The sequence below is a fragment of the Hippichthys cyanospilos genome, chromosome 12, assembly GCF_059441005.1.
Source record: "Hippichthys cyanospilos isolate Australia breed blue-spotted pipefish chromosome 12, RoL_Hcya_1.0, whole genome shotgun sequence".
NCBI classification, from domain to species: Eukaryota; Metazoa; Chordata; class Actinopteri; order Syngnathiformes; family Syngnathidae; genus Hippichthys; species Hippichthys cyanospilos.
In genome coordinates, this window is record NC_142380.1 from 9826765 (window position 1) to 9848239 (window position 21475).

A 21475-nucleotide genomic window follows, 5' to 3' on the forward strand; every position below is an offset into this window, starting at 1 on the left:
TCTATCTATCTATCTATCTATCTATCTATCTATCTATCTAAAATAGATATCTAGGTAGCTACCTACCTACTTACCTACCCACCCACAATTTCGTTTACACATTTACTGACAGTGATAGGCACATGCAGTGCCTTAAATTGTAAGTGAGTTTTTCCAGACTCAAGGCGTGGTTTGAACAAATTTTTGGTTTGATTTGCAAGTGTAGAAACAAGGCATATCAAGGAATATGCTGGCACTGATTTCAACTCAACCTCAACACTTAAAGAGAGGGACAGAAACATGTATAAAACACAATAAGTTTGCTTTAAACTCGCCAGCTTAATGTGAACACAATTGTATATGCCATGAACAAGTTAATATATATTGTATGTGGCAGCGTTATAAGGATTAAAGAAATGGAAGTTTTAACACAAATGGTGAAGCATCACATATAGACAGAGCGACATTATTCTCCCAATCACAAGCATATTCTTTCTCCTCAGTGAATATTTCAGCAGGGTAGTCGGTCCTTTACTGAAGTTGTGAAACTCTTATTTGTTTGTTTGCATGGCAGTAATGTACTTCCAGAAATATTTTCCATGATGAAAAAAGTTTTCAATTCTTTATATCCTTTATAATTATGAGTATGAGTATGCTTTTTAGGTACTGTGTTATAGATTGCTATTGTCCCATTTTGGGGGAGACTCGAAACTTAATTCCATCCATTTATTTTTTATTGAAAAAATTGCTTTGAATGTTTTGAGTTACGAGCATGGGTACAGAACAGATTAAACTCATATCAAAAGGCATCACTGTGTGTCATATGGGCATTTACTGAGTGGGTTTAAGGTTTAAGGTTTAAGATTATTTACATTGGCTCTATATGTAAAGCTGTCCCTAATATTGTGGTTAATGTGTGTATAATGAACCAGTGATATATGCAGTCATTATTGTACAAAAATGTCCATGGATGAATTTGGGCATTTATTATAATGCAATGTGGCAATCAATTCAGATTTTCCTCAGTGCTTCTAATTTACAATATACAGTAAAAACTACATAAAAAAGACCATAAATAAAATGTTTCATGTAGCTAATGAGACAATCAAGACTGACATGACATTCTAATGTAAATCTCTAATTAATACGATTCAACAAAGACAACTATAAAAACAAAAGTGAAACATTCATTCCGTTAGTAAGTAACTAGTGATGACAAATTTGTCCTGACTCCTCCCATTTTCACTTTGCATATTAAGAATATTCAAAGACGTGCGACACTTGGACACAGGGGGAGTCAGTTATTTTTGAATTTACATTGCCCAGGCATACACGTACCCCACAGACAATTTTCTTCAAGTCAAGCCCAAAGCAGCGCAAAAAGTCCCGAATAAAACTGGAAGCCATCCTGCTTTCATGTCAGCTTTCACAAAACAGATAATAAAATAATGAAAAACAGAAGCGAAGAAAAGAATGGGGCTTCAGTCTCAGTAGCAATCTGTGGCCACATCCAAATTGTGTTTTTCCAAAACTCCGCAGGATGGAGTTCGACAAAAGTGCTGCTTGCTCACGTGTCACATACTGTACTTTCGTTCCACTACTTGTATTGGTTCACTGGTGAAAAGTCCCCCTAAAGTGCATGGATGAGGTAAATGGAACTTAGGTATCCGTCCCGTGACTCAGACTGGAACCATTGTATGTTGCATGTGCTGCATTTGAGACAATATTTCTTGCTGTACACTGGCAACTAGTATGTCCTGGTGTGATGGTGTGAGGATTCCCAATCTGTTCATCTCCCTGTGGAAAGAGAGGGGAAAAGACAAACGGTGAGTAAAAGGGGCGCTAATAGGTCACGCACCAATTGGAAAGTCTGAATGCAGTATATATAATTTTTCGGACTCCTTTTAAATAAACTCTAGTGTTTTTATGGAAGGCATAGGCATGGGGTACAACAGTCTCAAATATCAAGTAAAAAATGTACAGAATTTGACCAATCCGTGGTGATAAAAAGGTTGGAGACCACTGCACTACACTACAAAACTTGAATTTAACAACACAAGAAAATTAGTCATGACATAATTTAAACAAAATTAACTGCCATAAATGGGATTTGTTCAAAAATAAGACCCCTCAAAACTAATGTATTGATACCACCCACATCTTTGGAATTGTTGTAATGGCATCAGTGAAGTTAAAAATCACAGCTAAGGTGAACGCGCTAATGAAGTTGCAAGATGTCATAATAGAATCAAGACTAAAAGTGCACTCACTGCTGTGTGAGTGCCAGGAGGTTATCCAGGCTGGAATATCCACCAGCCACGAGTGTCTCTGTGTACCTCTCCAAACCAATGGACTGCAGCCACTCACACAGTGACCACTTGGACGCGCACACTTCTGGTAGGACTGACACACACACTTCCGGACACACTCCAGACTCCAGCACCGCGGGCCTGTGAGCACACAGTCACAAGTGAACTCGGCTGAGTGGCTGTTCCTTCAGCTTTATTAAAGTAATGATGCCATTTTTCAGAATTTCTTTGTATACTGGACCTTTCCCCTCCAGTTTTGCGCAGAGTCCCGGGGTTCCGGATGAGCTTATCCAGCATGTTGAGGATCTGGCTGAATGTGGGTCTCTCGGCTCGGTCTCGTTCCCAGCAGTCCAGCATGAGCTGGTGCAAGACCACCGGACAGTCCATGGGAGCAGGAAGGCGGTAGCCTTCTTCTATTGCTTTGATCACCTACAGTACAGGAAGGACATAGGTGGAGGCACATAGCTTTCAATGGCTGCACAACAGCTTTGAAATGCTTGTTTTAACAGCTAATTGTGAAAGTGATGCGAAAAAACAACTGGGATTTGCATGAGAATCAACCTCTGCAAAGTACATATAAAACTGGAGCATATTCTCACAAAACTGAGCATGCCGTAGTTCCCTGTGTAAGGTAAGAAAAACATGTGTTTGAGGGTTTTTCTCAGAAAGTTTAAGTTAGATTAAAACAGAGCTTCTCATATATGGTAAAGCCCCAAAGAGAAAACATTTTGCTCACGCCCCCCCACTTGCCATGCTGACCATAAATATGGTTATTATCGATAAAAAGTGTATAAGTATACTTAAAACTGCATCCTTTTTAACATTGACACAAGGAAAAAGCAATAAAAAAAAAACTTTCAAAAACTGTCAACCACTTTTTTATAGTATTTATGTATGGTTGAAGGTTTGGCTAATCCAGGGGTATCAAACATAAGGCCTGTGGGCTGGTTCTGGCCCACAAAAGGGTTTAATAAAAATGAGTTATCTTTTTTCATAAATGAAAAACTTGAAATGTTGCATGATTATTAGTAATATTAATGATTTACGATTTACAGTGATCTTGTGCTTTTTACTGTTCTGGACGGTAATAAAACATACTAATACATTTGAAGTTGTTCTTTTGAAGTTATATAAATATACTGTATACCTTAATTTTATTGGAAATGTATTTCCTCAATAAGGCCTGCGAGCTGAAACAGATTTGACACCAATTGTCTGTGTCTGTGCATCAAAGTGCCCGTAAAAAAAGATGCCAATCCTCATTTTATCACAATTACACTTCTCATGGCAAAACAAATCCTTTTCTCTGGGGTCATCTGCGCCCCTCCTGGCATCACCTCGCACCCCCGGGGGAGCTTGCCCCACTATTTGAGAAACACTGGATTAGAATGATAATAATGGTTAATTAATTAATTCCAGATCTTAACCAACTAATCTAAGTTTTTTAATCACTTGATACCGTTAATATATATCATATATTTTTAAAGATATTTTTTTGTGTGTAATGCAAAAGACTGTACAAAACAATTTAAAATTTCTTCAAATCAACAAAATGACCCTTTCAACCTTATACTTTCTCAAAATATGTTTACATTGATGTATGGTTCTGTGCCTGGATGATGTCAAGATTCATTGGCCTTACTGGTTTAAAAGCAAAAGCACCAAAATCCCTGCAACAGTGCAAAGGTTAAACACACATCCCTTGCTTTGTTTGCCTTCAGAGGTCCTCTCCTGAAATATCAGAGACGCGGAGCCTGTTTCATGTATTCTTCGACATCAAGGGGCCTCATTGAAGTTTGCATAATTGGTCTCTACAGAAATAAACGTTTGAACAGAAACCAGTTGCACACAAATGGTGTTCAGTCTTCAAGTGAGCGCTATAGGGAAGTTGCCTCGTAAAACGCGACTTCGGTATTCGCCACATTCATGGATTTGTGCTCTAAGTGATGTGTAGTTCAATATCTTCACAATGACATGCAACCGTACCTGCATGACTGAAATTACGATTAGCTAAGATTTTGTCAAAAACGGGGGCTTGGAATCTAAGAAGTCGCTCCTCTGCATTGCCTTTCTGTGTTATGAATTTCAAAATTTGGATTAAAACACTGCAAAAATAATTAATTGTGACTTTTTTCTACATATGTAGTTTGGCCACTGGGGGCAGTATAATGCATTCATGAAGACACAAACAAAGACTGTAGGAATATTTGTTGATCTTGGCAGAGGAATGAGAGTTCTGTGAGTATTGCTATTTGTCTGCGTGTATAACTGCACCGATTGTGTTCATACATACTAAATATATTCAGCCATTTTTTCTATGATTAATTTGATAAGCAAATAAAATTTCAGGGCTCAGCTTGCAAAATAATGTGACCAAAAACAAAGAACAGGTGGCCAAAATTGTTTTTTACCTGAGCCTTGAGCACAGGATGACGTTATTAGTTCACAATAGGTGGGAAAAAACATGCCTTAAAATGTATTAGTTATACAAGAAAAAATATTTAGTTATCAAAGACAAGATATTCACTTTTTATTGCTGAAAGTAGCTAAAATGGTAAAGTATCACTTTAAGGGGCTATAGCCATTCTGTCACATTCTGATGCAATTGCAATTCTGTGTTTGTATTAAGCTAAGTGGACTTTAAAGGAAAGCTATGTAGTTGTTTTAAATGAACAATGTGTAATTATTTTTGTTTTATGTTTCGTTTGGATACAATAGAAAGGCGCTCTTGCTCAAAGCCATCTGTAAATAAACATTATAATGACTCATTCTTTCATGGCAGGCATTTCATAATTAGTGTATAAATAATAAACTAAAAGCTTCAAAAGCCTTTGATGTTACACTGATTGACTTATGAAACTTTAAAGCATTTGAACTATTATGCATTAAAAAAAGTTACTGTGATGTTTTACTCATCGTGGCATAAATACAGCTACTGTATGGTTCTATGCATGTCCCTGAGGTACAATCTAAACACTAAAGAAGGCTTATCAAGGGTGTATCAGTATGCATGCTGATCATTTTATGGGTATCGCACCAGTAATCAGTACACAATGCCCACGATTAACTTTTTAACCATTTTAGTCATTCTTTTGAATAAGATGAGTTTTAGGTCAGAGATGATAAAAATACTCACATCCTGGTTGTTCATGTCCCAGTAGGGCCTCTCGCCATACGAAATCACCTCCCACATGACGATGCCGTAACTCCACACGTCACTGGCTGTGGTGAACTTCCTGTAGGCGATGGCTTCCGGGGCCGTCCACCTGATGGGGATCTTCCCGCCAGGTGAAAGGTAAGTGCCAAGTGCTTCCTGAAATAGTCAAAGATGGTCACTGTGATTTAGTCGGACCACTTTCATCACTCTGCGGTGTTTGTGCAGCATTATGTCATCTCAAAATAAAAAATCTGGATTTTTTTTTAAACAGTAGAGTGAAAATTACATTATCTGAGAGTGACCAGCCATCCCGTCATAACTGAGACAGTTCCTATTTTCAGCCTTGTGTCCCGAGTTCTGACAGAGGCATGGGTGCGTCCTATAAACAGTAACCTAAAGATTTGATCTTTTTAATTTGACACCATTTGAGGAAGATTGATTCGTCAGCCACATAAGGCGAGATGCATTTTTCTACCAGCCGTATTCTTACTTAAAATAATTACCGTAACAGATGAGCTAGAGGGCGAATGTCAGTGCCTGTTGCAGCTAACAGCAGCTCATATTAAATGTGGTTGTTACAGCATTATTTTCAATCAAGGAAGAGAGCAGGCTGAACCACCGTCCGAGTTCATCCTTGTTGACACACAGGAATTGACCCGTTTATTAATTGTGATCTTTTGGCATCGGATGGTGCGAAATTTTTGGTTTGCAAACTAAACTCGAGCTGTGTCGCGAGGAAGAAGAAAAACAATTGCTTCGAGGACATTCAACGTTACACTGGCGAGGCGTTCACTGAACACCCACATTTGGGGAAAATCTGAAAGACACTTAACTTAACCCGCAACAAATGAGAAACAGTCAACCAACAAGAAAAGTTGCATACAGATTTACTTAATTCCCATATTCAGTGATCGTGAATTAAATTTCCAATTTCAAAACAGTATCAAGATAATAAGAGAAGACGATTTCAGTGCTATATGATTGCAATAAAAGCTATAATTCCGATTCGAATAATGCAGCGTTTGGTAACTCAAGCAAGATGGCCTCTTTAATTTTTTATGAAAAGTAATGGCTTTGAAAATGTGAGTATTCCGCCTCTGTCTCATTTTTAATGAACACTTAGGCTTAGTATGCAACTGTATTTTAATGTTGGTTATGATAGTGGTACTTAGAGAGCTGACTTTGTGGGTGTATTTGGAACCAAAAAATGTTTAGAACTACTACTCTAAAAGCTTTTTACACAAGTGCAAAAATCTAGTGCAGAATATGAAGTCTAATCTAACCCTTATAAATGATTATAAGGCTGAATTAGAAGACAATATTTTTTGTTGGCGATTTTTGCATTATTAATACGTAAGACATCAAGCATCCTCAATAAACCAGGAAATAAGCCCAACCGGCTATCAAAACAAATATAGCACTTCTCATTCTGTCGCTATTGTTTGGTCTTGGCACAGGTCTGCTCTCTGCCAGGTGCTCTTTTAATTTAGTATTGTTTATAAAACAGGGAGGTTGCAAATCAGAAAGGAGAAAATAGCATGTACTCTACTATACTTGACATCAATATCATAATGAGGAAGAATGCATTTAGCTGGATGCAGGGCGTAACCATCCTTTTTCCTGTCAATATGATTTTATTATTAGCCACTAATCAAGCATGATTAGCCACTAATCAAGCATAATTGTATTAAAAATGCTTTTGCTTTGCAATGCCATAAACTTGACCTGAACAGATTTTAGCTCCTCTGATTTTTTTTAGAGCCATATTTTACAAAGTGAGGTGCTACTGACAAAAAAAACAACAAAAAAGTCAACCCAGTGAAATCAAGGTCGACTAAAGAGGAAACACAAAATGTGCTTTGATATAAAAATAAAAATCCCTGGCAACCATGCCTTGCCAAATTTCTTCTGGGACATGTTCCATAATAAATGGAAGGCTGGATTATTATTATTTTAACAAAGTGGCGGCAACGTATGTTCCTACCCTTGTGGTGTACGCAGCCTCCGGGTCATCCTCCAGAACCCGACTGAGGCCAAAGTCGGACACCTTACACACAAGGTTGCTGTTGACCAGGATGTTTCGTGCGGCGAGGTCTCGATGAACGTAGCTCATGTCTGACAGGTATTTCATGCCTGAAGCAATACCACGAAGCATGCCCACCAGCTGGATCACCGTGAACTGGCCGTCGTGTTTCTGAGCAGTGACAAGAGTCAATCAAACCACATTATAAGATTTGTCATTTCAAATTCGAGCTTGTTCTAAATACACAATTTATAACATAAAGAAAGCGAAATGTACCCGAAGAAACGCATCCAGGGATCCATTTTGCATGTATTCCGTAATGATCATTAGGGGTTTGCCTGAACACAAAGGAGTCATTCAGTTTCCATTTTGTAGCGTTTCTCTCTCAGCATGTGTATAAGAATTTGAGATTTCTTTTTTTTTTTTTTTTTTCGTTCAATCAGATGTGAGCTTCAGTATTGTAAATCTAATCTGCCTGGGACCTTCAAAATTAGTAATTTGGGTCCATGTGACATCAACTATATTAGTAATGGGACTATTTTTATCACCATTCAGATTAAAACAAATGTTAGAGCCTATTTTGACCAGCAAAACACATCTGTAGCAATCTGCACAAATTTCAGTAATTATTGCTGTTGAATATCATGTATTTTACGATGCATTTCAATGGGCAACAATTACATTTGAAGTTTGTATATTTGAGGGCTGGACCATCCAAATCCTCCATAAATAGTGGAACTTGTCTATGTTTAAATAGATGGGTCCATCTTCTGATTTCATCGGCAATCAGTTATGATTTGTTTTTAAACTTGGTCGATGATCCCGATCGTGTAAAGCCTGATTTCTGTAATTGTGAGGTGCCAATGCTGGTATTACACCGAGTCACGAGTTACTTAATTAAATGCTATTATGATGCAATATGGCTGTCAGTACTGATCACCATCAACTCACATCTGGTGACAACTCCCTCCAGCCTGATGATGTTCGGGTGGTCAAACTGTCCCATGATGGACGCCTCCGATAGGAAATCTCGCCTTTGTTTGTCCGAGTATCCCGCCTTCAGACTTTTAATGGCCACGTACACTTCTCGCTTTCCGTGCACGCGCAATCGCCCGCTGCACACCTCGCCAAACTCTCCTACACGGCAAACAACAAGGTCAGTGCCAAGTAAGCACGTAGGTGGAAGTTTGCATGTGTGCGTGTGTGTGTGTATGCTCACCCATGCCGATGACTCGCTCGATGTGAATGCAATTCACGTCAATCTCCTTGGCAAACTCGTGGATGGCCTGATCTGGGTCCTCGTAGGTGAATGGGTCCACGTAGATCTTCACGCCTGCCGCGGGGGAGAAGAAACAACTAAGCATAGGGTTGGAAAATTACCAGAAGGGTTCTGGTCAATTTTCCCATTTTAAAATGTCAGTGATAATGTAATAAAAATTTAGAGTGTCTAGTAATAATTTCAGTGATGGGAACTTTAGGGGAAAATGTATCATGCATCTTTTTACTTTTATATGATTCGGGCAGCAGCTTATTGGCATGTAACACAAAGCCAAAAAAATGAAAATCAACCAATAGCAAAAGAAATTAATTGAGACACTAATAAATTCATGTATGTCAGTCAAAAGGTAGGTAGAGCTGCAAAAGTTTTTGTTAGATGTCTGACTCGTAAATCAAGTTACCATTGTACTTTCCTGAAATCTGTTTGTAGTTGTCAGCATTGTGCTAAAGACATCTATCTATCCATCTATTTTGTCTATAATCAACATTTTATATGACAGACATTTTTTTAAAGAAAAAAACTTGCAAACCAGTTTTGAGCATTCAGATCGAACAATTTTTTAAATCATTTTCCATAACCTTTTCCCCGCCAACAGTTGGCATTAATTGTCAATGGCGCTCCTTGGGTTTCCATTGACATCCTTTCATGTTAACAGCCCTCAAAGTGTTCACTTGATTGCTGATTTTTCATGTAAAAATATTACCTTCACAAACACATTCATGACGTCATCTGAAACTGACCACATTTTCTCAGAGTTTAGGTATGGCCAATCATGGCTCACCTGATTTCTGAGTTTAGTCATGTGACCTTCAAAAGCTGAGTCGTGAATGGTTGTAACGTGAGCTCTGAGGAATTGTGATGTCATTTTCAGGTAACAACACGAGGAAAACAGCTTTGAAAGGTTTTTATTGTAAATAAAAAATAATTTCGTTATCAAATGAAACATAGTGAATTGATTTTCGCTCAGAGTATACAGTTTAGCTCTTTTCGGCATGCCAAATGTAGCAACCTTTTACAGCTTGAAAAAGGCTAAAAACGTTTACTATCTCTAAATTTCCCATTGAAAACCTTGATTTATTACTACATATTCCCATAAATTCTTTTCCATGCCCATGGAATGTCTCAAACTTGGAAAATTCCAGAATTGTGCATCCTTGGAAAGAATGCAGAGGACGAGAGGCGGGAGTTTTGTAAAAGCAACAAGTTTTTAACATTTCTTGGTAAGATGCAAGTTTTAAAGTGAAATATATCATCAACCTGCATGTAAAATCTACCTGGATTAAGATGCTTCTCCTCCTCTGAGTCTTGCTTGGTTTTACTGTACTTGCTCCTCCTGGTCACAAAAAATAGTTATTATTTTTCACATGTACGTTCCACTCAAAGCAAGATTGTGATTACAATCACCTTTTCTTCTTTTTTTTGTGTGGTGGGGGCAAAACTGATGACAATGAGAAGTGAGAGCAGGAAGGACACGGCGTGAGCACATGAAAGCGTTTGAGGAACGAAGGAGGAGGAGAAAGGGTGGGCGGGGGGCGACATCAGGTAGTACGAGATAAAAGGTGTTTTCCACAAAACAAAAAAAGTATCCAAAAAAAAAAACCTTTGTGGATGAACAGGAACAGGTGTGTTTAATGTGCATCTGTGCGCACCTGCTACGGCTTTGTGCGCATGCATGCATGTGTGTGTGTGTCTAAGAGAGAAAGAGCAGAAACTGACACACACGCATAGAAGAGGAGACAGTGATGACAAGTCAGGGACAAAGGGATTATCACTGTCTCCACGCTAATCCCCTTTAAAAAGCTGCAGGTAACACACACACCTTATTTAGCCGCACAATGGCGGCGCTACAGTGGGCGTCTCTCTTAATGATAGTGCTGGCGTTTAAGGCAAATGCATTATGCATTAAGAAGATGCTCAATGGGCACTTCATTGGGCACACCTGCATCATCTAATGGGAGCCTATACAAGCACTGAATCAGAAATCTGGTCTGTTCTCCATAATGAAAGCGACACAAAGCCAAGGACTTGCACTAACAATATGATCAACAAGAATATGTTAAACATTGCATCATTTTTTATTAATAGAGGATGCATTGCATGTAAAACGTGAATGAGTAAGTTGTAAAAACATTTCATACGGCTTTCGTATTACAAGTAGTGTTACCTCCCTTTAAATAAAAAAAAAAAAAAAATCACTTATGGGTCAAAAAGTAACATCCATTTTTTTGTTCAATTTTACCAACCATTATGGCTTGTTTATTTACAAAATTACATTTTTAGGTTTCATTGTATAAAATGACCCAGCTTTGGAGTTTTTTGATAAAATAACACAAAAAGTTGTGGCAAATTGGCACAAATGTTTTTTGAGTCATAACTGGGTTATTTTTAACCCAACTGTTTTTATAGTATAAAACCTATATAAAAAGGTTTCAAGATGGTATTAATCTTATTCATTGTAGCTGATAAAGCCTGTATGTCCATGAGTATTGGTATGTCTGTCTGCGTATTTTACTGTAGCGTAGTGTATTCAGATATAAGTTGTTTAAGGGGACATTAGACCTATTTGGGAATTTTCAGCTTTAAAATGTTCATATAAAAATATTAACATTTTAGAATAGCTGATTAATTTGATCACTATTTAATTTAGCTGTACATTTAATAGTTTTTGTGCAACATTTACATGAGTGGAAAAAAAAGTTCCTCAGTATGTTTTTGGACACTATTTTGCAAATGTTCATCTTTATCCCCAGTGTCGGTAATTAAACCAAAACAAAATAGAAGCCTTTATCCCCATTGCCCACAGTCTACACAATGCGTATTTTTATTTGTTTTTGATGTTTGACATTATCTTTCCGCTAAGAAAGGAAAGAAAATGAACAGTTTCAAGCCGCTTTTTTCTTCTAATATTGTCCCCTCTCATTGTGGTTAAGTAAGGAAAGCAACAAGGAAAACAAAACAAGGGAAAACTTCTCGTCAGCATGCAGTGCAGTTCTACATCCGTGCAAAGTAGACTACATATAATGAACACAATTGACAGGGCGCGGATGTTTGTGTGCGTACCTGCGACTAATGATGAAAACAGCTGCAGATATAAGCAGCAGAATTCCAACCCCGCTCACGGACAACAACAGGAAGGCAGAGTTGACGCCTTCCCCAATCAGAGGGAAGGGATCTAACCGGAAATAATACCATTTATTATTCATCGCTACAAGCACAAAAGTGATCCTCCAAAACAGACGAAATTGGTGATTCACGTACCCGAATTAGTGGCAAATTCAAACGGGGTGCTGAACTCTCCATATCCGGCGGCGGTTCGAGCCCGCACGTGAAAAACGTAGACAGTGAGCGGATTGAGTCCCGTGACTTCTACGCTTCGCAAAAAGGTCCTCATTATGCGGTAGGACCTCTCCCTCTGATCCTGATTAGACGGGACAAAGTGGAGATCCTTTGAATGCCTGACAACAAGTCCTTTAAGGAAATATTGGCATTCCAGACGGACTGGCCGGCTTCCATTAACCTGCCAGACACTCACCTTCTCATAGAACTTGACCTCATATTCGAGGATGACCCCATTGGGTTGGTCAGGCTGTTGCCATGACAATGACAAAGTATGCCGAGTGACATCAGTGGCTTGAATTGATGACACCGGAGATGGAGCTGAAAGACAAAACGAGATCCAATCGTAATTTGCTGCTGCAAAATGTAGATTTGAATACTAATCGATAACTGTATGATGTGTTTGTAGTGCTGCAACCGTGAGTGAAAATGTTGCACTCTGTACAAGTGTTGCCTGCCTTGTTCAACTCCCTTGCTTCACCCCCAATCAGAAAGCTAATGAAAGCCACGATTAGGCATTTGTTTTAAGTAGTGCTACAACGATTGATCAGCAACTAGTCAATTATCAAATTCAATTGATAATTTTTTTGATGACTGATGATTCGAAAACAGTGATTTTGATGATTGAATTTGCTGTTTAAATATTATGATTAAACAACTGCATTATATTGAATTTATTGGAAATAATGTCAATTTTTGATAAAGACATGGAAGTGAAAACCTTTTTAAAAAAATATGTGATTAATCAAAAAAAATCGAAGGATTAATCAAATTTCAAAATAACCACTGATTGCATTCCTAGTTTTTAGAAGAAGAGGAACTGAATATAATCTTTTTTTCTTAATTTTAATACCACTCTTGTGCTATTGAATAAAAATACAACATGTTTTATTCTGGAACGCAATGATTTTGATGACTAAATATGATGATGGAACATTTTTGTCTATTTTCTGACAAGCTATGGCCCAAACCAGTAATTGTATCATGATTAATTTGTCACTTTGAAATAACGCCATACTGTGTCTAATCTCGTAAACTGCAATTATAGAGGAGCAGTCAAAAGTTTGGGAACACTTTTTTTTTTCTGCGTGTGTGCATTTTTCGTTTTTTAATTTCCTTTCCTATTAATTGTAGAGTAACTCATTCAGTGCCGATGGGAACTATAGAGGTCATTTTTAATAGGCTGGTAGTGAATGAAGAACAGTATGAAGAAGTATTAATGAACAAGGCCTATATTTTATAATTTATATTCAAAGTAGGCACCCTTTGCCCAGAACAGCTTTGCACATCTTGGTATTTTCTGAGTCAAAGCGTCTGATGTGGATGATGCATTTATCAAGACTCAGTAGCTTAAATTTCTTGGCCTCCAAATGTGTTTGGGAGCGTTTGAGTTTGAAGGCGTTTCCACACTCGTGACTGGGACTGTTTTTCATTATATGAGTAATATATGGTGACCCTTTCTCCATAATCCCATTGACCCTGTGCTCAGGAGAACTAACCTAAATCTTATTCGGTGCTATTCCATTGGGGTGAAACATCTCGCTCGCTCTATAGCTCGCTATCGCTCCACTTTTCCAAGTCTCCTTTCTACTGTGAGTCATGACGTGGAGCCATATGGCAGTGCAGGTTGAGTTTGACACATCCCAGGCACAGGCTCATGTTGTGCAATCCCAGCTAACTTATTTCCCCGGGGCGCCTCAAACTTAGCAGGTGTGCCACTTTTTCAAAATGCCAATGTCGAGTTTTAAAGCCAAGATGGTTGAGACATCGAGCGGCAAAACTAATGGAGGGCATTTGTGGAAAAAACGCCAGTCTTAGCCAACGCCCTCACAGCTATAATGAAACACACCATAAAAAAAACGAAGTGACTCGTTTTCAAGTGGTTGACACAAGATAAACGTCCTTCTTCTGTTAAATTTATGGCTTCCTGTTACTAGTTACCATTTATGTGTTGTTTTTGCATGTGCACTGTTCACTATTTGTATTGAAGCCAGTGATGTGCATTTCCCAGAATGCTTTCTGACATCCGGCTGAGAAGACCCCTATAATTAACTCAGCTATAGTTTAGTGTAGGAGGACAGTGTGATAACTATGGCAACAATGAATCCGATTGAAAGCAGCAATGGAATATTTCCATTGTTTTCCACATTACAGGTGTGTTACGGCTAGTTAAAAAAAAAAAAAACACAAAAATTTTTGAACATTTAAAAATTGCATGTCACAGGTGTGTGTTGTTTTTGTTTAAGCGGGTATGGATTTCAGATTTGCTCCTCACTGCAGAACTGACCTGGACCTCGCAAGACTGTTGCTGGATAAAATGTATGGCGGGCTTTAGCAGTTTGATCCATCCATATTGAAGCAGTACAATCTTAAGCATTGTGAAGTGGGCTTAAAATTGGAATGGATGGATGGACTGGTGTGTTCCCTGATGTATCTGCCTTCAAGAAGTTAATATGTTATTTTTTTTTTTTTTTAAGTTTACTTTTTTAGTAGGATTGATGTCTGACAATATTTAAACACTAGGTTGTCTGTTACACAGTTTCAGTAAATCAAGCTTTTTGAGTCTAGTTTCTGAGTCTACTTTCTGATGCTCACTGTGGGTACATTGGATTTTTGTTCATAATGATGTTTTACTTTTCTACCCCTGTGTGCTGTTTCTGGTTTTAAATTCACCTCCTCATGTAATACATATACTTGTTTGTATACTTGTTTTTGAGGGTTGGAAATTGAATAATGATAGTGGCAGAGGGCGGCAGACTAGTTTGTACGTCGCCCTCACATTCAGAGGTCGGGTGGTTTGCTTCTAGCTCCAGCACTCCTGTGTACAGTTTTCATCTCCTCGCCGTTTTTATGTGGGTTTTCTCCAGGTACTCTGGTTTACTCTCATATTCCAAAAACATGCAGAGTAGGTTAATGGGACACTCTAAATTGTCCTTAGGTGTGTTTGTGAGTGTGAATGGTTGTTTGTATTTGTGTGCCCCACAATTGGCTGGCAACTGGTTCTGGGTGTACCCCGCCTACTGCCTGTAAATACGGTTGTCTGATATGTTCCTCCATTATTTTTGTCGTTTGTTTCCGATGTGTTTTAGATAGATGCAAACTTGTTATTGGAGCAGCAATGCAAAATTGCAGAAGCTTTTTTCCCACTAACTGTGACAATTTTCTTGAAAAAAATGATCTGTACTTGACAAATCATGCAAAAAGTGGCCAAAACTCCCAACAATGACAAATGCACTTTTCTCCTCGAGCAGATGATTATGTAAAGCCAGAGAAAGTCTCTCACTGGACCCCATTGTTCAAACTTGTAATCACCAACATTTGCACAAATGAATGACAATCAAATAATCCTTACCAGCTTGATTTGTGGTTACGGAGACCGACACACTCTGGGCGCCCCCAGCCGCACCACCCTGGGAGACGCCATTGCGTGCCTGCACGATGAAAGTATAGTGAGTGTGGGCTCGGAGCTCGCTCACTACCACACGGGTGCCCCTCAGGCCTGTCTGGTCGGGAGAGAAAAGCACGTCCGAGCCGCAGGGTTGACACAGCTGAGATCCTGAAGCCTGTCTGGCGGAATCTCTCTGATAGACGCCTCTCCCCATCTGGACTTCCGGTCCCACAATCCCTTGGTCTGACTGCATCCCCTGGCCGTCGTGCCGAGCATCCGGTTGGGAACTATTATGATTCCTGGTGGTGGTTTTATCCCCCATCTGGTCCCTGGTTTGACAAACGAGACACTCCAGGCTGTAGCTGATGTCGCTTCGCCCTCCCAGTCGGCGGGGAGGGCTCCACTCCAAAACCACTGAGGTTTCGTTCACCACTGAAATCAGCTGCTGTGGCGCTGATGGAGGCTCTGAGGAACAAAATAAACGATGGAAAAGCATTTACATTGAAGTCAAATGCTCCAGAGATAGCAAAATTATGAGTTTGACTAAAATCCCAAAAGTCCTGTAAATTTTAAAGCATCCAATGCCATTTTAAATGGTGACTCTCAAAGATGTCATGGCGTTTTAATATAATTTGTCTTTTTCTGGCACCAGCCATCATTTTTTCTCAAAACAAATACCAGCCTCAGCCAAATAAAACAACAGCATCAGAGATTTGATATACATGAGGACTCACATTCAAAATCACTTTTTACTCCAGTGTATTGTCACTTTTTATAAAGGTTAAGCTTTCTCATGGTACTTTGTTCTTCTTTCTAAAGTGTTTATTTTTTCTCATACTAACTTGATAGCTAAAAAAATGAGATGCAAACCTATTACACCACCTTCATATTGAAAGTATGGTATAAATGTACTGCCAATTTGGAAGTCAACCAGTTCAAATAATGTTTAAAACGTTGCCTGGCGTGTACTTTGGCACTTGATGTCCAGGGAACATGACATCATAGTTGTATAGGGTTCAGGTAATGAACAATCACCTTGTGAATATCACATGACCAAACAGAGAAAAATGTGATCTCATTTAGCCAAAATGACTAGTTAAAATTGATTAAAAAATAGTTACTGGTCTGATCTACTAGTGGTTGTTAGATAAAGGAGATGCGGGATGTGTTTTTATTACAGAACACTTGAGATTGTATTTTTTATTTTATTTTTTATTTTTTTTGGGGGGGTGCCTCCATTCATACTTGTGTTATTTCCCTTTGTGTGTTTTTGGTGACAAGTTTCTGTTGTCATTTTGTTTCCCAAGGCACGAAGACCACATGGGCTGTACAAGCATAATTAAGTTTTACGACTGAGGCCTCTAACACAGGACTTTACTGAGATATTTTGATAAGTAGACAAGGGAAAAAGAGAACATTTGTTCACGCCAGGGTCCGAGCTGCCTAACAGGATATGGATGGTGGTTTAGTCATAAGTAATAGGATCACCCAACAAGAGTTCCATTTAGACAAGTGCGTGTCTGCCTCTGTTTGGTTGGGGTGTGGGGGAGGGGATGCATTGATTACCAAGAAACATGTTGTCTGTGTTTTTACTAAAACTCATTGTCTCGGCATGTTTTTCATAATTACAATAAGTGGACCAATATGTTTTCTTACGGGAACAGGCCATGGAGGGAGGATCGGTGTCAGCTCGAAAGTATCCGGAGTGGCAGTCACAAACTGTTGCCCCTTCTCGAAGAGAGTAGCTGTGTGGAGGACACTTGGAGCATCCTACTTCAGATGACCTGGACTTGTAGAAACCAGCGGAACACGCTGCAACAAGACAACGGATCACGTCAATATTCTTTGGCTACCAATTTGTTTTTGCGTTGTACCAAAGTTCAAATCAGTTCACACATTTGTGAAAATATACATCTACACTATTGCATGTTTTCGGTTCATACAATGTTATGGATGTGAATTGAATGGGAATATTTGATGACTTTAAATGGTAATCGCTAGTGTGCTAATGCTAATCACGATTGTTAACCAATTAGCATTGAATGAATGAAGTTGCATAAATCCTTATATATTTGGGTAAGCAGTGAGGGGGTTGCACAATCCAAACCATTGTGGTTAAAATGAATAATCAGAAAAACTGAAATGAAGAATATCCAATGCTATTTTTTCAGCAATTATCTTTAAGCGTATAATGTATTTAGAGACAACTCTCAATGCACTTTTTTGAGTCTGTTACATTCAGATAGTGACCAAAAGTTAATAAGGGCATTATACATGCAAAAAAAAAAAAAAAAATAGCCTCTGCTCCATATTGCGCTGTGTACCGTGGAGGCTTTGGCCACCAGTGTAGCACTTTTCCTGCATCCCAAGCTGAAGCAGCACTGATGTGCCAGCAGTTTCCTGCAGCTAATCATCACTGATCATCAGTGAAGCTGTTAATACAAGAGGAAAGGCAGCAATGTGCCAGCTAAATCAAGCAAAGACACAAGACTGCTGGCGAGCTACTTGCTCGTTTTGCAATCTTGAAAAAAAAAAGAAAAAAAAGTAAATCAATGCTTTTTTGTTGCTCGGGGTTTGGAGAATATTTAGTCACTGATATGTAATGGTGTTGATTGATTTAAAATGATACTCCTTTTGTAGCTTTTGAAATTATATTTGGGAACACACAGTACATTTGTGTCCCTTGGCAACGTGACAAACTGTGAATTTGGAGCTCAACGATATTTTGTTGGGGTACATTTGTGTACCCCATAACATGTGTATAACATTAGCCGAAATAGAAATTTTGTTAATTGTCATTTGGCAGTGTTTCTTGGGTACCGATTCATTGTTGCTATAGTAAATACCGGTCTTTTCTTACTTATTAGTAATTGTGTCTGTATATCTAGTAGGGCTAGTAATCAAAATTAAATATTAATTGCATACTAATATACAAGATGCTTCACTTTAGAAGCATCACCAATGCTACTGCTAAAGTTAAAAGAAAATCACACTGACATGCTTACAGAAAATTAGCATACAGTTGTGGGTATGATGTTCCTTTATATAATCAATATTCATATGCAAACACTGCAGCTACACATGCAGGCAAAAATTACAACAATACTTAGAGTCACCTATTTTTCCTAATTTGCTAAATATATTTTTTTTATTATAGAGCTCAATTGTGATTTTCTTCTTCTTCTCATCTTGCATCATAAGTGTATAATATGGTATATGTATGCAGAGCATTTTTTTTCATTTATTTATGGCTATTATTTGAGTGTGTTCCCATATCAATATGTTAATCTATCATTTTCGATATCAATCCCAATATATTTGTTGTTATTATTTTTCCAATTTTATAACCTCTTATATTTTGATATTATGGAAATAAAATTATGTATTTTTTTTTAAGTCGAGGGTCATGGGATGTAACCAGTTCTCTTATTTGCCTCTTGTGTGGCTGAGTGATGCACGCAAAATCGATTTAGCAATACACTAAGTCTTTTGGTCCCTCAACATTTTAAGCTCAAGTGCATCCAAATCAGATAGCATTTAAATGCAAACATATTTTGCTGCATTGAACGATAATGTCCCTAAAAGTCAGAAAACGAAGCAAACAATAAAACGCATAAAATGTTCTTATCACTCTAACATTTTTTATCTCTTCTAATTTTGTTGGCTATACCTTTTTTCCAATAATGTTTGATGCTAGGTTTTGTCCTTGAGGGGACAACTCCACAGGCCACCTGTAACATATTGCTTGTGTCTTATAAGCCTTGTGGCAGAATCACTGGCCACCCTGCAAGCAATATAATCACAAGCCACTCAGGCCAAGCGACCCCTGACCCGTCATACACTTCTCTTTGTCTTCCATATCGAGCAGTCGGAAAGGCCAGACAATCAGATAATTGACACTCGGAAAAGTCTTCACACTGCCGACACTTAAAGAGACCCTCAAGAGGGCTTTCTAAAGCTAACAAAGAGACAGTTTGACTTTTAGGGAATACTTCAGCGAAATGTACCTCAAAATGCAGTACTGATAGCCCGCACAAACGGAAGCGACGTTTACAGGAGAGATGTGATGAGGGTCTCTCCCTGCTGTGTACTGAGAGGTTTGTGCATTGACAGAGTAACAAAGCAGTAAATGAGAACATAATTACCCATTTTGACATTCACTGGTGGAGCCAATGAGATTGGAGAGCATGGGATGGATTTCTCCATTCCAAATCCTGAGGGAAAATCCTCAGTTTGTTTCTACTGCAATCATTCACCTTTTTTCATCATCACACCACATTCATCTTTCCTGCTGCTCTACCGTCTTGCAATTCCAAAGAGATGGATAAATCCCAGTGGTTGTAGGAAGAGAATCAGGAAGAATGTGTGAGTGTGTGTGCGTGTGTGTGCGTGTGTGGTTTATGATGAGTGGATGAGAGGGAGGAAGTCTTGACTCACATGGACCATCCTGTCCCATCTGTGCGAGCCTCCATAGATGTACTCTTTCACACACAGGCTTGCCATCCCTTTCAGACTTTTCACAAGCTCCTCATTCGCTTCCTGCACGTTTCCCCCCACGACCTCCATTTTTCATGCCTTGAATCGCTGATAACTCCGAGTGGGTACGAACATCTCCCTGCCCTGTCCGTGCGGCAAACTACGAGAAAGTCGGCTTTTATAGCTTATTGACGTTAACTTAAACGAGCCCGCATGGAAAGCTGTTGCGTAAATTCATTAACATAAATCCAATAAAACAATAAAGATAAAATACAGCCCAGGCAAGTAAACAGCGCAATGAGGAGAAAAGAGGAGGAACCAGACAAGAGAAAAGACTCCAAGCTGCCGAGGATTTGGGGGTTGATTGCACAGCTCTGCCAAGGGGGTAGTGCAGCGTCTTTGTCTATGTCCAACACAATCACATATCCCTTTCACCAGCACTGAGGTCAGAATAAGGGAGGACGAGAAAGCCTTTAAAGCTGTAAACTTCCTTCAGCGTCCTCTTATGTCTGCCATTTGTTCTGTTGTCTCTGGTCTTTTTTTTTTGTGGCTTCTGCGGCAGTTTGAAAGCGGTTTAAGGGTGGGAGGGAGCATGACCTGGAATAACAGCTCATATGGACATCATTAACCCAGTGTTAACCCTCATGCTACTGAGAGCTGTGAACAACTTCAACGCTAAACTGATGTATTGTCAACGCAAAGTATATCATTGCTCCATTAGGCACATGCGAGCTTATCACTAAGATCTGCTTTCGTGCCCTTAACGCTTAAGAACATAAACTAAATTGATTTAAGACACTTCGATATGGAAGCCAGGATTTGCAAATGTGGAGGAAATATTTTTGACTGGGCTTTGTTGTTCCATCATACTGCAGTTACTGTAACAAACTGGTGCGAGTTGGCAAAGTTGTTCGGACATACTACAAATGTGTTTGAACATCTTGACAACGCCGTTTGAACATATTTTGCACAATTGCATGCACATGCCTTGATGTCTTGATGCTTATTCATCCAGAAGAACAGAATCAAGGGCCATCTAAGAGCCCAAACTCTTGATTAATAGGTGTAATCCATGATGACTGTCCATGTACCCTACAAGTAAATTGTGTGGCCCTGGGAAAAGTACACGTGATGTTTATATCCAATAAATGTATTGCTTCTGGAAGAAATATGAGGTTTTACATTTATTTCCATATTTCATGTCTCAATATCGGCCACAAATGGTACATTTTCTTCTGATTTGATTAAGGTCTGGTACGTTTCCATATCATGTACTTGTGCTCAAATAGAAGAGCTCAATCTGAGCTGATATTATTGAAAATAGTACAAGGAAATTTTCTAGTGTTTACAGTATATGGATGCAAACAATGTCTTTTTCATTTGAATCAGCCTTCACGTGCTTAAGACAAGTGGGGGAACATAGCAAAAATATCTCCAGACCTTGCTCTGAGAAAATATAGAATGTGGCAAAGATTTTCGAGATAAAAAAAGGCGAAGGCAAATACAGAAATGGGGGAGGGACGGAAAG

The 21475-nt window shown here is 38.8% G+C and overlaps 1 protein-coding gene and 1 long non-coding RNA gene across 2 annotated transcripts in view; one reads left to right on the forward strand and one right to left on the reverse strand.

The window, feature by feature from the left end:
- Positions 1-942: 942 nt before the first annotated feature.
- Positions 943-21475, reverse strand: part of LOC148414784 (ephrin type-A receptor 4-A-like) — a 34628-nt gene continuing 14095 nt past the window's right edge. Inside the window, exons 6-19 of the mRNA XM_088428710.1 lie at positions 17128-17283; positions 15436-15936; positions 12280-12404; positions 12006-12165; positions 11808-11919; positions 10022-10080; positions 8688-8801; positions 8420-8605; positions 7745-7806; positions 7430-7639; positions 5425-5601; positions 2530-2717; positions 2250-2429; positions 943-1776 (exon numbers count right to left, since the gene is read on the reverse strand). Of these exons, the coding sequence (XP_088284836.1) occupies positions 1659-1776; positions 2250-2429; positions 2530-2717; positions 5425-5601; positions 7430-7639; positions 7745-7806; positions 8420-8605; positions 8688-8801; positions 10022-10080; positions 11808-11919; positions 12006-12165; positions 12280-12404; positions 15436-15936; positions 17128-17283 (2348 nt within the window). The 3' untranslated portion in view covers positions 943-1658. The remainder of the gene's footprint in view (positions 1777-2249; positions 2430-2529; positions 2718-5424; positions 5602-7429; positions 7640-7744; positions 7807-8419; positions 8606-8687; positions 8802-10021; positions 10081-11807; positions 11920-12005; positions 12166-12279; positions 12405-15435; positions 15937-17127; positions 17284-21475) is intronic.
- On the forward strand, positions 4472-18211 carry LOC148414785 (uncharacterized). The gene is made up of 3 exons (XR_015867370.1): positions 4472-4526; positions 5450-5583; positions 17136-18211. It is a non-coding gene; the product is annotated as an uncharacterized LOC148414785 (long non-coding RNA).